Below are 17,601 nucleotides of genomic sequence, written 5' to 3'. Positions count from 1 at the left end.
CAACAGGTGTTTTAATTTTGTCCTAATTGAACTCTGTGTAAAACCGAGGCTTGTTAGTACAAGTGGAAAATTAGGAAGATTTTGACCGTAACATTAATACCACCAAAACAGCATTTTCACATGGCGGATTAAGTTAAAAAGTTATACACACACCAATTCAATGGTGTTGAATATGACCCTGAAGTCAAAACATCAAAATTCTAAAATTTTGAAAAACATTTAATTACGGAAATAGCATTTGGTGCTTTGCAAAAATAAATTCTTGCAAAATCGAAAAAATTCTAACTTTCTATTCGCGATGTTAAATTTTGCTAAGGTTTTTGAAAAATTTAATTTCAGGAAAACTTAATGGCGGAATTAAAAAAAAAATATCGAGCGTATTATTTGCAATATAGTTGCAATTAAAGCATTTCGCGAAAATCACAAAACTGTAAAAAATCGCGAAATACAATTCATGCGAAAATTTATCGTATTAGGTATATTTTAGATATACTAAAGTTGCTTAGAATTTAATACTTCCCATCTTATATAAAAAAGCCTTACGAACCTTTTTTTGTGTCCCATTCAGTTTCGTTACATCGAGGGTTGTAGGTGCTAAAAGGAAATCATGCTTTTTTTGTTTATAAGCATAGCGTATTGAAATCGGTCTCAATGTGCTAATTTTGTCTTCATCTCAGCCTTATATTATGATTAGCTACAGCATGCTTTATTATTTGCTAAACTAGATTTACACTTCACTTTCATTCATTCTTTTAACTTCAAAATATTCTCTTTTTATGCCATTCTATCTGTTACTATGGAAACTTTCGCGGACAGAAAGTTTCACGGCTTTAGCCCCTTTTCGCGAAAGTTTATTTCTTCGGAAATATCAAAGCAACAGGGTGCAAAAGCTTCTTCTTGAAATGGTAAAGTCATTTTTGAAACGCAAATTTTTGGCGGATTTATGTGGGGACCATACAAAGTACCATAATGCTTAGAGGATAGATTGCAGTGCATGGTAATGCCACGATCCAAAAGGTATTTCCTTATCCTTAAAAATGCTCTTCAATAGATTTACTACTATCTCTCCAGAAGATGTTAAATTATAACAAAAAGAGAATATCTGTCTTATGTTGAAAAACACAAACGTTTTTCCTGCCAAAAATGAATTTTTTCTTCCATCCGCGTAATTTGTCCCAGAAAACAAAAAACGCGAAAGTTTCTGAACACATTTTAAAAAGGAAGATTGAAATAATATTTCGATATACTGGATGAATTTTGAAAGATGTTGCTTCAGATGCTTTATTTTGTTACAGTAGATTTGTACATAGTTGTTGTTTGATCAGATTTTATGTTTTTTATAAAATGTTCAACAAATTAACTTTTTCACGTGCTTAAATTTTAAGGAATCTCATCCTATGCATTTAAACTTTATACTTGTAAAATAAAATGTATGATAATTACTTCAAAATTTTACGAACTTTACGAATGTCTCGGTGAAAAGTCAAAAAAAAAGTGGGCATAAAATTGTCGAACCTAAAGTCTTATCGATTACTAAATTAACTTTCAAGACACAAAACATTACTAATAGCTAAGCATAAAAACTCAAGACATTAAAGCCGGCTGGGGAGGTAGCCACTAAGTTTGCGTATATTTATACAGTGGACTCTTTATCACTCGAACCCTTAAAACTCGAATCTCTCCTTAACTCGAACTTATTTTTTTCTTTGCTTCGAGTATTCCTCTCATAACTCGAACGTCGCGACATGTATCTAGAACTTTATATGACACAAGCAGTTTTTTTTCTCATTGATTTGGCTCTGTAAACGTAAATAGAGTCTAAACTGATTAGAATGTTTCATATCTACATGTGCGAGGGTTTTAAATGATCCGAATGTCATTCAAACAAAACGTAAACATGATTCTTTGGTATTAAAGTTTTACAATCATGGCGTCTGTTGCTGGGACAAAACGTAAAGCGTTAAATTAATTTCGGATTTCTTTTTTTCCCAAGAATAAATCCATGAGATAAAATATTTTTGATTTTTGATTTTGTCAGTCCGTCCGTTTTTATCATGTGCAAAGAAAGATTTCGTCCCAATTTATACAAAAACTTCGAAGAACTTCTAACTCTCTATTACCCGAACCTCTCTATAACTCGAACGGTTTCCGATTCCCCGTGGCTGTTCGAGTTACAGAGAGTCTACTATAGCGACTAAGTGGGACCAGTAGCAATATTTTTTAGAAAATAATTTTTTGAGAAAACAATTTTTAAAAAAATACGATACTCCACGGTATTTGGCCTAAACTTTTTGGTTTGTGATCTCTCTCAAAATAATGATGATTCGAGAAAAACATTAGATATAATAACTTAAAGCAGTTAAATTAAGTAATGCCGAAAGATTTTCGAAGAAAACAATTTCAAGTAACACCTCCCATTCATAATGACGTGTCCACGCTATTGGAAAGTTATTATTTTTTTGTCATCTACGTTTGTTGAACATATGTGTGTCATGCGGAATTTAGTAGCAAAAAAGGATTAGTTTTAATTTAGTTATAACATGTAAACCAAACTTGAAAATAGTCATAGTCACAAAAAAGAGAATAGTCTAAAAATGCCACGATTGCGTATCATTCACGCGTCGTCGTCTTGATTCAGATTTTTCTAGTACCCAGTCCAAAATAAGTTCTTGGAATGTAAGCAACACTCAAATGTTTTTACCGAAATTTGGGACATTTCTACTTGTATCGTTGCTTAAACCTGGCATCATTGGCTTTATTTTTAGTTTATTGTATCCAGAGTGTTGAGATAACTGTCCGAAAGAGAAAAAGAGCCCTGGTGACGAGGTCTATGATATTTTCATTTTTAGACTTTTGGAAGATGTTATTAAAAATAACTTTAGCATAAAAACTAGACCAGGGCAAACTAAAATAGGTACACCTTGCTAGCCAGATAGCTAGCTGACGGAATTTAGTTGCGAGTTTATTATTCTTATTCTCTAATGGCATTTTCATCTTTTCATCTTTACATCTCATGGGATGCAAGTAAATGTACTTGGTTATATTCTGATCCAACTTAGAATACGGCCTGTCTAAAGAAGGGACGGATCAACTTTAGACACGATGACATTCTTTTGACATGCAGCCCTGTCAATTGACGACCCAGAACAAATTACGACATGGCGTTAAAAGGTGTTTGCATACATCAAGACCTTGTATTTAGCGTAAACTAACTCCAAGAAAGTGAAAAAACTGAACTGCTGCAACTTTTTCTGGCGTATTGTTGTATATGCTGAGATTAAATCGAGTATGCTTTTTAAGTTTGTTGTGAGTAGCAAAAAAAACACTACTTGGCAACCTCTTGCTGCAAGACCAGATCAGCTAATGCATTTTTTAAAGTATAGAGATGATTTTACCTGGATGCATAATGTATGCATAATGACTAGCTAATAAATTATAACTCAGATATCAAGATATAACATTCAGCATGCTATCTATCTATTTTTAAAGCGATTTATGTTTACTTTTCATAATCATCTTCGATGGAATTATTGCAACTTGAACTATTATGTAATTTAATAGTCAGAATCGCTTTGGCTGGGACGGCCAAAATTGAAATATTTTGTCATATTCTTGCGGTCCGATTCGCGTCATAACACTGGTTGAACCAATCACGGTATTCAGGTTAAGCAGCCATTATGAAATGGTGTACAAATGCCGTAATCATAATGTTTTTGTGGTGAAACCTTCATAACTACAATACTGGATTTTTCAAGGAATTTTTTTTTCAGTCAAATCTTTAATATGTTTTAGATACTGCTTAATTTTTGCCATTTTGCGACATTTTAACGCCGTTTTGCTTGTAAATTCTGTTTAATTAAGGTTGCTACTTTGAAGGTTTGACCGTGAAAAGTCCATTTTACACCCTTTTGGAGAGCAACGAAGGAGAACATTCCGACCGCAGGAATATTTAAGAAACAAAAACTATGATTTAAAGAAATATCACGTGTTAGTTTATATGTTATGTGATCAGTCTCACCAGTTTCGAGCAATACACCCTTTCAATTATTTTCAAGAGTGGTCCACAAAGGTAGTTCTGGAGCCCAACTGGACTACAGGCTTATGTTGGGATCAAACCCACAACCACTTGGACATGAATCGAATTCTCTACCGACTGAACTCCTATTCCCTATTTAGAGAATTTATTTGTCAATTTATGTCTCTGTGTTATTCAATTTTTAAGAAAAGCATAATTTATGACATGGTATTTATTGCTCACTATAGCTGTATTTGTAATAGATTATATTTAGAGAATTCATGATTTTTTGTTCTTTTTAGTCCTCTCCTATAGACACAGCATAGTCTTCTTCCTGTGACTATGGACACAGTTAGGCCAGTGTGTTGCTCATTTTACAAAGTTTAACTTTAGTTTGGGAGTCTTCAGATTAACCCATGTTTTGGCTGTCTCTAAAAAGTGTCAACAGTTGACCCTGTCCCTTTTTTTGGTAAGATATTTAAAAGCACAATAGAAAAAGTCAATAGTTGGGCCTGTCCCATCTTATGACACAGTCTTTTAAAAGCATGGAAATTGTTTGTCAATAGTTAGGCCTGACCCATCTTATGACATATTTTCTAAAATCGCGACAGTCCTTTGTGTACAGTTGAGTTTTAGGAATATTAATAGCTGTATGAAAGCAGGTAAATCCACTGTGCACTTTTAGCATGTCATTGCCTTCTAAAACAAAATTCCTAAAAATATCCAAAAAGTTAGCATAGGTCACAAAGAAATATTTTTGCTTCTATTCGCTTCTCAAAAATATCAGAAAGAGTGAAAAAATGAGTTTAGTTTACAAGAATACTATTCGCCATATTGCATACTTTTATTCCATTGTACTAGACCATAGTTATGAAAAAAACCAGACTTCTTATTATGAATATGATTGGCCTAAAATGACATTTAGTTGACAAAAAATCAAAATTTTGATGTCACCATCATGTTCAGCATACTTATTTTTTTAACTACTAAATTTTGTCGAAAAAAAAGTAGATTTAATTTTCGGACCAATTTTGGCCTAAAATGACAATTAAGTGACTAAAAACCATTTTGATGTCACGATCATGTGCGGCATACTTTTTTGTTAACTTTGTCAAATTTTGTCAAAAATAAAGTAGTTTTAATTTTCGGACCAATTTTGGCCTAAAATGACATTTAGGTGACAAAAATCAAAATTATGATGTCACTATTATGTTCAGCATAATTTTTTTGTTAACTGTGTCAAATTTTGTCGAAAACAAATACCAATTTTGGCCTGGGACGTCAGTTAGATGACTTCCAAGTACTTAGAGAGTTTAGGTACGAAGTGTAAGTCTGTGACGTTGCAATTAACTATTTGGTTAGCTAGTTACGAGTTGGAAACGGCGAGAAAGTTAAAAGAAAAATAAAGTAAAAATAGTTACCTACCATGATGAGATTCGAACACACGGCTACTCCCGTGTGGCAGAGAGGCAAAAACTTCCATTCTTGTAGGACACATTTTGCATGTAGCGATGCAACCAGATAACACAAAGGACAAATATGCTGTAGCAAGTTTTTATAAAAGAAAACAAAAGGTTATAGGTCATCTTTCACTTGGAAAATCAGAGAAGTTTGTAAAGACGATATTTTATTTTCTAAAAGCTGACAAAGAAAACAGATGCTAAGTAGTTGTTCTTCGTTAAAGTGGTAAACGAAAACGACGATTTAGAACGAAGGTATCGTCACTTTTAATATTCACAGCTGAAAAAAAGTACAATAATATTCTCGAAGAAGGACTAACATGTTATAACAAGAAAAACGTACTTAGTAAACATTTTAGTATTAAATAAAATATCAAACAAGCCTTTTCTTTCACTTGTCTAACCATCCATCTGATGCTTGAAAAGTTTCAAGGTCAGGGGCGGCGCCACAATTTCCAAATTTTTTTTGGGGGGGCTTAGGCAAAGTGGTAGATTTTGAGATTTTAGTGACAATCAACGAGCGAAGCGAGTTGCCGAAACAGCTGGCTTCCAGGGGGCGCTGTAAGCCCATGTGGGTTCCAGGGGCGAAGGCCCTGCTGGAAGCCAATGCACACCTAGAGTCCTTAAACACGTAAAACGGCAGATTCTCTGGTTGGATAACATCAATTTTTATTGAAGATATTATTTCGGTTTGTCTGTTCAGTATTCATATTATTTTCATTTCTTGAACATGATAGTTTAGTAGGCGACGTTTTGGGAGATCCTTCTCCCATCATCGGGCAAAGTAGAATGATGTTGAGGGGGGGGGGGGGGGGGGGGCTGTGTTTTCGAGTGTTCGAGCTAATAGCAAGAGTGTAATAACCATTCAGGTTGCAGAATTTTTTTGTTTCCTTTGTCTTGTTATCCTGACGTGAATGAAAGAAATTTTTTAACAAAAAGCTTCCTGAATTGCAACGCCAATGTGATTGGCCAAAAAATCTTATCCCACACACACATGACGGAAAAACTACAATTTTGTTCCTGTTGGAAAATAAATTTTATTCCACGTTGCGAATGCCGGAAAAGTTTTTGGAGTAAAAATTCACAATATTTGTTTTTTTAAAAAAACTCATGACTTTTTCTTAAGCCAGTTTTAAAATTACACGTGGAGGAGAATAATACCAGCGGAGAAGATTCTTGTGTCCTTATAAGGGATACGGCAAGGCGAGTGATAGATCAGTACGCATGCGCTATAACGGTCAAAGAAGCTTTATCCTCGAAGTCATGCCACAGCCTCTCTCTTTTGAATTCTCGATTTGACTATGAGGTTGTAATTTCGTATTGACACTGAGGTTGTATCTTCTGCATCAAACGAGGCTGCAAAACCAAAACATTGGATATTTGGTGGGAAACTTTAAACTCACATGCATGAAAGCTGAAATAAGTTTATGTTATTGTACGTGTTGGTTTTATTATTGTTGTTTTTACGTTCATGGCTGCTGAAGTTTTCTCTGAAAATCTAACTAATAAAACTGATACTCTACGTACCCACAACGACGTTGAGCATTCAGTTCTAAGTTCTTCAGAACTTGTTATTTCATCGAATTCAGTAGAAGATAAAGAAGATGCTCACTCAAATTCTAAATGTGAAAACAAAATTGTCTTTGATAATGTAAATAGTAACGACATACAAAGCTCTCATCGTGAACCTGAGCAGTTAACACAGGGTACTGTAAACATTCTAGGATTAAATTCTAATGCCAGAATTCAAGTTATATCAGATACAAATGCGGCTAACATGACAGGCAATAACGGACCTATATATTTGTTAGTGTCAAATGACTCTCCAAGTGCTGTTATCCAAACAGTAGGGTCGACAAACGAAGATGCAATAAATGTAATTTCAACAGACACAATAAAGAATGAAACAGACTCTGCTGCAACAGTGCAAATTATGAATTCAGAGGGCATTCCTGTAAACATTAATGTTAATGATTTACTCTCAACTATAACAGGCTCAAAAGCTTCAATAACTTCAGGGAATGAACATGAAGCACAAACTGGTAGTATTTTAAGTTTATCTTCCTCTATATTATCTACTACTGGTGCTGACACTGTCAATAACAGTCAAATTTGTCACCGCCAGCCTGCACCGTCTTCACGATCTGGGAAATATGTTATAGCTAAGTCACCACAAGTCTCAGCTATTCCAAATTGGGCATTGCATTTAAGAGATTGTACTATGTTTGGTGATACATATACTGGTTATGTTACAAATGAGGTTGAAATGGATGCTGTATTAAATTTATATAAAAAAGAAACACAGAGCTTATTTGCTATACGACAAACACCATCTCCTGCAAAAGATGAAACCACTGATACTGTAAGACTTATGTGGAAGTCTCAATATGTACCTTACGACGGAATTCCTTTTGTCAATGTTGGTATGTTATTGTATTTTTTAATTTAGCTTTGGTTTGCATATATGCAGTCTATGCATACAATATTATAGTGTTATGTTTAATGCCCTCTAATAACATCTACATTTCAATACACTCATTTTTTTATAAGCATACAGTTGATTTAAACTGAGGCTCATTATGCTTAAGATTTTTTTCAATTTGAGCCTGAAATGATGCTTAGCAATATGCTTATTTCCAATCTCTCATTCAAGCCTTTTCTTTATCAAGAATAAATATTACACATTGGATTTGCGTAAGGCTACACTGCAGTGTTCTAAAATGATTTGAATGCATATTACTGATTCAAATGCATTTTAGAAAAACGTTAGAGTGTTCTATAAATTTCATTGTTTCTCATTACTGCTTTTAAGTGCTTTTAAGTACCAAACTTTTATACACTAAAATTTTCTGGTTGTTAAGGTATGTTCTGAGTCAAGGTATAGCATTATGGTTAGTTTCGAAGAAATTTGAGTCATCAAAAACCTTTTTTGTTTTTTGGCAGGTCCTTGCTGATGTCAAAATTTTAAAACCTTTATATCTCCCTAGGCATTTGTCAAAAGCACATGATTTTATACATTTTTTTGATCATCGTTTCACTCAAAAAAAAGATGCAATGGGTAAACATATTTCAGAAAAAAGATTTTGTGTATTGATAGTCCTTGTGTAAGTGGATTATTCACGGGCCTTATCGACTAGTTTTATTATTATCATCATTCTCAGCTTAACATCTGTTTTCTGTGCTAGCATGGATTGGACAGGGAAATTAATGTCCTTTCTCCGATCTTATCTTGACTGCATTAATCCTTTTTATCTCTTGTGCAGTCTTTCTTGGTCTACCTTTGAGCTTTGTTCCAGGGACTACCAAGTCACTACACCAAATGTCCCAACCAAGACAAACTTCTTGTCTGCATAAAAAAATATTTTCATCTCCATCATTTCAATAGAACAAAACTTTAAAGGAGAGCAAATGTATCAAGACTTTTTCTTCAAATTTTTTTTCAGAGACATTGGCATCGCATAGAAATCATGTTGAAGCTAAACGTGCTTTTTGTCTTCCCTGATTTTAATAAGCAGTTTTTAATTTGTGAATATCAAAGAAGTGTTGAAATTGTGAATGGCATGTCCTCCCAGACCACAGCTGCAAGAGTTTCTTTTCTATATTTAGTCACTAATTTTTGGCAAACTTACTTTTAGCTCATTTGTGCTACAAATAGTCCACTCGACTGTACCTCACAATATTTTCTTTTTTTCCCTGAAGATTTCAGTATTCATAAATATATTCAAATTCAGATTTAAATAATTAGTCTAAAACTAGCCTCTGTTATTAATACAAACTTAAATTTTACTTTGTTATCTAAAGGTCGGAGAGCAACTGTAATGGAATGTGAACATGGCCCACGTAAAAGAAGTAATGCACTTAAAAGGATGCTCCAGCATCATGGTCAAAAACATGCTTTAAAGAAAATCCCCAATTTGACTTGTCCTGCAAGGCTTTTTGTAAAGAAAGTACGCAAATTTCCACAATATCGCGTGCCAACAGATGCTGATCCAAAGTTATTAAGGCAACTACAGGAGCAGTCATTAAAATTGGTTCGGCAAGCTGGTTTTCATACTGGTGAAATAAGGTATCAGTATACTTTTGCCTTCTTTTTCTAAGAAAATTGTTTTAGGATTGTCTACTCTGGTGTGGGTGAATTAGAACAAAATTTAAAACTTAAATAATAAGGGATTTGGCTACTTGTTTTTATTTAAAAAATTCCAGATGAAAAAATGATATTTGTATTTCAATTATATTATCTGTGAAATTATTTACTTAACATATACTTCAGTAGCATTGCTAATTCAGACTCTACATGTAAAGTATTATATGCGTTGTATCTGTGCATGTAACAACATATTAACTATCGTATTACCTATGCACATTTAAAAATTAGTTAAATTTTTACCTATGTGCACAAAAAAATAAATAGTCACTTTTTATTGTCACACATTATTTAACTTTGGAATTTTTTTCTTTTACCTATTGTGAGTATGATATAATTTTTTTTCTGAATTTTTTTATAACTATTTTATTGTTTTATTTTGTTGTGTAGGTTATATATGCAATTACCTTTACCCACTGCACATCGTTATCATAATGTTGGACATTGCATGGAAGCTTTCAGAAAAGAAATAGAAGAGCCTGATGACTTATTAATGGAATCTATTGATGTTGATAGTCGTGTTTTAAATAAAATTCAAGAGCTTGTGAGACAAGGTTTTGTCAATCCATTTATAGTCAGAGCAGCTGTGAAGGTATATGCCACACATTTGTTTTTTTTGTAATCCAAGAAGTGATTATGTTTAGAATAATTTTTATTTTATCAACTTTTTTTTTCAGGATTTTGTTGAGAACAAAATGGAATTAAATGCACCTGAACAAAAACCGTATAAGCATAATAAGGCATTCTATCCACCTCTAATTGAAATTCAAAACATTATACAGCAAACACAAGCAGCTTTAAATTCTGGTGTGGTGGCTCCTTTGCCTGCTGTAAGTATTGTTCAGTTATAAAAAAAATTTAAATTATCAGACACAAATATGTGAAGTTACTTTCTCTTCCCATAGATGTATAAATATTTTTTAAGGGATGTAGCTCTAAGATCTACTAAAGGCAGCACTCCTAATTTGGTAAAATGCACCTCAGCAAAAAATTACCAACGCAAATCGAAATTGTGTCAACATCTCTCGGCAAACATTTTTTTTACTGAGTCATATTTTAGCATTTTTAATGCAAGTCAATCAGTGGACTTTTATCATTTAGAAAAATGGTGTCATGCAACTGTTCGCATGTCATAACTAATTCCACAGCATGTGGTTGCATTTTTTTTACTTGGCTGGGCTTTTCATTTTTTTTTTTACTTTATTTCATTTGTAAACAAGATTTACTTTGATTGTTGAAGTAATTTGCGAAGGGCTGTAAAGGTGTCACCTTCGGCCTCAACTTCGACCTCAACTTAAACGCAATAATGCATCACTCTGCTTGTGCAAATATAAATAATCTATAGTGTGAAATTACAAGTTGTGTACAACAGAAAATAAAAAATGTATTATAATGCTTATTTTCAAGATCACTTTAGCATAGCTTTAGTAGCCAAGCCTAATTAAGAATTGCGAAAGCTCGTTTGCTGATTCTTGTACATTGTGTAGTACTTCATATGGTGTTTTTTTTTTACAGCCTGAAATACCCCCAGTGCCTATCAGACAAAAGCGTAAAAGAACGACCAGCATGGAGATGACGTCTTCACCGTTAATGATAAAAAAATTTAAAGTAGATCAGATATCAGAAGATGTTTTAAGTTCTTCCACAGGAAAAACAGGTAAAATTTAGACACATCAATGAATTATAGGTACTAGCATGAATAATTCTGTTCTTAATTTCATTAACTCTTGATTTATCTTATAGGTCTAAAGAGCGAGGATATCTCAGAATCTATTGACCAATCCGAAACTATATCCCTTTCTTTGACTGATAACCAGCTTCAGAACTTTTCAATTACAAACTTTACATATGATCAGCTAGCACAATTAGCTAAGATTGGTTTACTTGCATTAACAAATGCTGCCAAAGACACTCCTGCCGTTTCAGTGGGTACCTCAGACAGTGTAGATAGTAATGAAAACTTAGAACCTCCGACTACGGATACACATGTTACCTTAACAGACGATGATCGCAGCAGTACTTTACTAATAACTGCAAATAATGCAGAAGATGAAAAATTGAAGTTAGACATATTAACGAATGTACCCGATGTCTTACAAGAAAGTGATTCCACAGCTGCTGGAAACAGCTGATTTAGATTATTTAAGATGTATAATAATTGAATATCTCAATGATTTTTTCTTCTTTTTAACTTCCTTTAAACTACATCAAATATCTTTTCTGACACAATTTAAAGGATACTTAGAATTTGAATTACTGATACAGTCTAATCATTTGCGGAGAATAAAATTTTTAAGTTTTTTCATTTTGGTCAATTTAATTTTTATTAAATTATTGTATTATATAGACTTGTTGTTCCAATTTTTATACATTTCATTTGAAATTATATCGTAAGATCAGTACATAAACTGAACTGTCTTCTTGTTCTTTGATTAGTTCTTTAACAAGTTTCCTCAAAAAATTATTTTTTATTTCCAGAGGTACAGAAGCGCGACTTGGATAAGTTGAAATAATACGTGGGTGGTTTGACAATAATGTTTCTTACGTTTTTTATACAGTTTACACACGTACCTAGCGTATTTTAATTATTTAAACTTTAGGATAATATGCGGTTATAAGGGTTAATCAAAGAATGTCTTTTTCGGGAATGTTCATAAAATTCTTTTACAATACAATGCGTGGTAATACATTAACAACAGTCAGATGGGAATTTCTTAAGACTTCACTTTAAAAACAACATGGTAGACACAAGTGGGCTACCACGTGGCAGGCTGTCTTTGTTTACAAGGAAAATAAAAGCAAAAATCTCCATAAAACCTTTTACTCATAAACGTAACTTTTTACTCATAAAGTCTATATGCTGCATAAAATTTTCTAAAACTTCATATTGATAATACGATACATCTGTTTTCGTGTTATAGTTTCTTCTCGTTCCTGCCTCGTTGTTTACTTCATGCCACTAATGTGAAATTTTTAACTGTCGCCACCAGATTACTGACTACGAGCATTGTTTAGTTGAGTGATCCCTGCTGCTGAAATAAGCAGCAGGGATAAAGATAATTATATCATCGCATATTATCTGTAAGCCAAAAATAACTTTTTGAGGAACCTTTGTTTCTAATGTTTTTTAATTGAGAAAAATCACATTATGGTGTCATTCGTAATATTCTGTCTTTGGGTGGGTCAATTTCATTTTTTTTTTTTTTTGCAATCTGTTAGGAAAACTGAGAGATATGTTTTTATGAGCATATAAATATTTGAGAACAGGCACGGGTTTGCTTCATAGGTAAATCTTTAGGGTCAAAATATGCGTAGGGTATGCGTTTTTTGCGAAAAGATTATTTTACAGCTTCAATTTTGTAGAACTTTTGCTTGTTCAAAACACATTCATTCAAAACAAAAATTGCTTACTTTCCTACGACAAAAATTATTAAACATTGGAAAAATTGCGCTAAGCCTCGCCATTATTTTATGCATATGGTTATTTTATTGAACTATAGCTTTGAATACACGTAAAATGTTGATCAAAAACGTTTAACTAGTTTTAAGTTTAACTAGTCAAAACTTTTTTATCTTTCGAAATATTGACACGGATGGGATTATCAAGCTCCTCTCCAAGAATCATCATTAATTTTTCAGCCTGCTCTGTTAATTGTTAGAACATATGTCTTTGAAAAAATTAGTGAAATGTCACTAATTTTAGAGAAATAATCTAAAACTACCAGAAAAATTGGGAACTAACATTGAGTGAACATTATAGGGTCGTCTTATCCGGAGTTACACTTAACGAGAGTATACTGTAATATGTTTTATAAGAACATCAGGGTAAGCTTTCAGGTTAAAAACAATGGTCTACTGTTTAGAACAAGACAGGGGCCGTCTTTTAGATAAACATTTTTTCGAAAAAAAATTATGGCTGAAATTAGAAATTTTAAATTAATGCCATGTGTTCCGTCCCTAGTATCCAAGAATGCTCATAATACGATGTTAAAATTCCCTTTAAATTTAGATGACATGCAGAAGTGATGACGCCAAACTGTTTACACAATGTGCTGCTGGCCAATGCAGAGTCTTGATTCTACATAATTTTCCCTTATGAAATTAGCAGATAACAGAAGACGATACTTCTCTATGCTCGTTTATTTTCATTATATCGTCAGTTTTCTTTCCTATTTCTTTGACTACTCATCTTCACCACAAATAAAATTATAAAATTAACGATGTCATCAAATGTTTTGACAAACTTTATCAAGGGCTAAAATTTTTCATGTTCGTCGCTTTCATATCCCCGGACATGAGGAGCTCCTAAAATTTACATTTTCTAAATAAACTGAAAAAGGAGAAAATTTATGGCACTATATCCTCTGCATTCTTAGTTTGACTTACTGAAATGTTCAGGATTTATTTTTTTGTCTGAATAAGTGCATAAGCACCTAAGAAATGACAAAAAGTTCAAGTTACCAGTAAAAAGTTTGCGTAATCTGTAGTATGCTTTTTTGGGGGTGGCTACTTTAAATATGAAAAAATAATTTTTTGAGAAAACTTTTGTGTTATGAGAATGCAAGCCATTATTTCCGCTTCTTTTAATCTTACCTCTATTACTTTCATTCTTGGAGCAATTATACTCTTCTTGGCTTAGAGACTAAAAGCTGCAACAGCGGTCACAGTATCTTTTCGAATTTGAATTTGGGATTTTTTCCAGTGTTTGTAAAAGGTCTTGATGAAAAAGAATCAGGCAGCAGCGTCACTGTAAATGTACACACCAGAATAGCAAACTAATCGTTGAGTTAAGATAAGGAAAGTTAAGTTGTGTGAGCTTTAAACCAACTGGGGTACAATAAACAAACAAATCAAAAAAACAAACAAATAAAAAAAACACTGAAAGTGATAATTTCAGGATGATTTATTTAAACTGGGTGCCAAAGCATTTTAGCTACTAGGGTTTTTAAGAATATGTGTAAAGCTAGGGGGGTTTGTCACGTTATAAAAGTTAATGTGAAAAAGACGGAGCGGTTGCACGTTGAACGAACACATTAGCAAGACAATCAATCATACTCTTGCACGCTAAAAGATCTCGGCTTTTTACCTATCCTCATGTCAGCCAATAATTGCCGACGTGAAATCCAATTTCTTTGCTTTACGCCGGCAAACTTGTGTTTCCTGTTGGCAATTTATATTTTGTTATGTGATTGCACGCTCCCATACACAAATAACAGTGAAATTAAGAACTTTTGTAACTTTAAAGATTTTTGTTGTTCATTCATGAACATGAATGTTTGTTGTTAACAAACATTCATGTAATTGCTGATTGCCGACGTGACGTAGAAAAACGAATTTCATCTGTTAAAGAAGATACTCAACGTATAGCTAGCTAGCATTTGTTAGCTACGGTTTTAAGATGTTTTAAAAATGTCCCTACAATATTGGGCGATTTGCAAAGTTTAGCGACTCCTCACAGCACCACCTAATGTGAAGAGGTAAATGGTCGTTTCTTGTTCGTCTCACCGTCGTGGTAAATAAGAAAAGAAGTTATTATATTATAGCGCATAACATCACCAGTATAAAGATAATATCTTGTAGAATTTAATTATTAACGCTTAGCATCTTAGCAACTTTGAGGCTTAAATCAAAATATTTTTCACTTAGGCTAAAATAAAAAAATGCACTTTGAATCCATGAACTCTTAAATTTCATTTCGTTTTTATGCTAGCGTCCGTGTATGTATAAGAACGTTTTTATTTTATCATAAGGTTTCTGTCATGATACGGAAATATCACAGAAGAAGGTAATTTCCCAAGAAATAGCTAAAAGTCTGGCATATTAGATAGGCATATTACGCAAAGTTCTTTTTATTAGAAGTTCTCACAAGTTACTTTATTGGACCTTTATATATTTTAGTGGAAATAATTTCAGTGGAAATACTAACTGTCACACTATGTTCTTCCTCTATTTTATTGTTTGGAATCTTTCACCACTAATAATTGTATCAAATGAACCACATTTGCTTGACATAAAAAATATGTAAAAAAGAGGCAAATAAATTGTAAAGTATCTCTCAAGCGTGATCGTATTCCATTCGCGGTTTACGTGAATGTCAGACGTGTGTTTTCAACAAAGGAATTGTTAACACATTAATGTAGTGCAGCGAACTAAACATATTTTAAATAAAATATACAGTGGAATCTCTTTAAAACACTTCAGGGGCCAGATATTTTTTCTTTTTTTTTTCTTTTTCTTGTCAAAAAACGCGGAAAAATTCTACTTCAAAAAATAAAATTTTGCTAAACGAGATTTTTTTGGGACATTTTAGGTAGTAGGGTAGAAAAATATAAAAACTTGGTAAGATTGAAAATGGTTGTCAAGTTATAAAGCTGTTAAAAAGCTTTCCTATTTATAGTACGACTTTAAAGTTATCGGCGCGTGATTTTTCAATCGCAAGTGAGACAGTTTCGTTGCAGGAGCGGATTTTTTCTATATTTTCTTATTTTCCTAGTAAAAAGTTAACAACTATTAGAAGTCAATAACCTTTGTTATTATGGCGACAGTGGAACAAAAATTCTTTCACATGTCATTTTTTTCCTTCAAGGTCAATGTGAGCTCAAATAAAATAGAGATCAGGACCAGTTAGTTAGCTAATTAAGTGTTATTTTACTTATCTGCGGTTCTTTTTCCATCGACAGTTAACTAAGATATACTTACTCATAAATATTGATCATAAGTACACCAAAACAATGAATGTTAAATGGTCGAACTTATTGATTTATGACCACAACAATGACGATAGAAATAGTTTTAGTATGAAGGAAAAAAATATTTAACTTTCAATGATTTGTTTATATAGGAGCAATTTAACTCATACCACCTAAATTGAATACATAACCTCATTCCCAGGGCATTTTGCCATCTAGTGAAGCGCTTAAGCCTAATGTTCTTTTCATACTTTTTCACAACTTTGGTTCAAATAAGAACAAAAGTTAGAGCTTGTCACCTCCTCGAGCTAAATGCAGTTACCAAACAATTTTGTAAAGTTGTTGAAATATACAGTATTAGACAATTCATTAAGACATTTTTTAATTACAAAATGTTTGAATATCTTTATATATAAATGCATGCATATTTTAAGCAGTTTATAAGTGATCTTGAAAGTTTATTAAAAACACTAGGAAGATTAAAAGAAACCAAGGTAATAATTATGATTTTAAATTTTTACTGGTAGAGTACTTCTTAACACAAAGTAGGGTCTTCTAATTCTTCTTTTTTGCCCTTTCTCCGTGTGTCAGATAGAGTAATGTTGATGCTGTTTAATTCGTAAGTTTTCTTTTAAAGGTGTTTCCAGAGTTTGAAGCAGCACATTCTAACTTAAACTTCACGAAGACCTCATCCACTAAAAAGAAGCTATTAGGTATATATTTCAGCTGTTTTATCAAACCTAAGCTAGTTTTTTTCCATTATAAAAAGCTCTTATTAAATTTTATTCAAAACTCTTATCCAAAATAGAGAGTTTCAAAATTATCACCAATTTGAATAAAAACCCATCCTAATGTTAATTGCAGGTGTACCAAACTAGATTTAACAATACAGTCAACTGTGTTTGTCTAGAGAAAATTTTCAATGTTTTATTTGGAGGTAGCTACCATAGCTTAGCTAGGTACACGATGAATTTGTAAATACAGTTTGTTGCTAGTTAGCTGAATATGCTCTGCTCCCTCACGATCTATCGTTTGTAGTCAAAATCCTAATATTTGGTTTGTTTAAGATTTATGCATGGCTAAATACGTCATGGTATGCTGATTTTAGCATGTAAAAACATGTAAAAGCTTTTGGAGGGTAAAAAGGTCAACAAGAAGATATCTGCAAACCTCAACACTTATATAACCTAATCTAATCTTTTTATTTTCCTTTGTAAATAAGTCGATACTGCGAAACGTCGATGATTGGTTATTCATAAAATCAGGGCTCGTGGTTGGGTTACTATGCGCAAG

The 17,601-nt window shown here is 32.8% G+C and overlaps 1 protein-coding gene across 1 annotated transcript; it reads left to right on the top strand.

Moving 5' to 3' along the window:
* The first annotated feature begins 6,565 nt into the window (after positions 1–6,565).
* On the top strand, positions 6,566–12,027 carry LOC130655699 (calcium-responsive transcription factor-like). The gene is made up of 6 exons (XM_057458482.1): positions 6,566–7,898; positions 9,277–9,541; positions 10,010–10,211; positions 10,297–10,449; positions 11,135–11,276; positions 11,363–12,027. The coding sequence occupies exons 1-6, from the start codon at positions 6,947–6,949 to the stop codon at positions 11,749–11,751; spliced, it is 2,103 nt and encodes a 700-aa protein (XP_057314465.1). The 5' UTR covers positions 6,566–6,946; the 3' UTR covers positions 11,752–12,027.
* The last annotated feature ends 5,574 nt before the right edge of the window (positions 12,028–17,601 follow it).

Source organism: Hydractinia symbiolongicarpus, chromosome 8 (assembly GCF_029227915.1).
Source record: "Hydractinia symbiolongicarpus strain clone_291-10 chromosome 8, HSymV2.1, whole genome shotgun sequence".
NCBI lineage: Eukaryota > Metazoa > Cnidaria > Hydrozoa > Anthoathecata > Hydractiniidae > Hydractinia > Hydractinia symbiolongicarpus.
Note: the sequence above shows the minus strand (reverse complement) of the source record. Positions and strands in the feature narration are given on the sequence as shown.

What these genes read in the sequence shown, in the direction of transcription:
- LOC130655699 (XM_057458482.1), top strand. Translation starts at nt 6,947, where the DNA reads ATGGCTGCTGAAGTTTTCTCTGAAAATCTAACTAATAAAACTGATACT. An exon ending in TAGTCAGAGCAGCTGTGAAG is followed by an intron (nt 10,212 to 10,296) that starts GTATATGCCACA and finishes TTTTTTTTTCAG; the next exon opens with GATTTTGTTGAGAACAAAAT. An exon ending in TTCTTCCACAGGAAAAACAG is followed by an intron (nt 11,277 to 11,362) that starts GTAAAATTTAGA and finishes TTTATCTTATAG; the next exon opens with GTCTAAAGAGCGAGGATATC.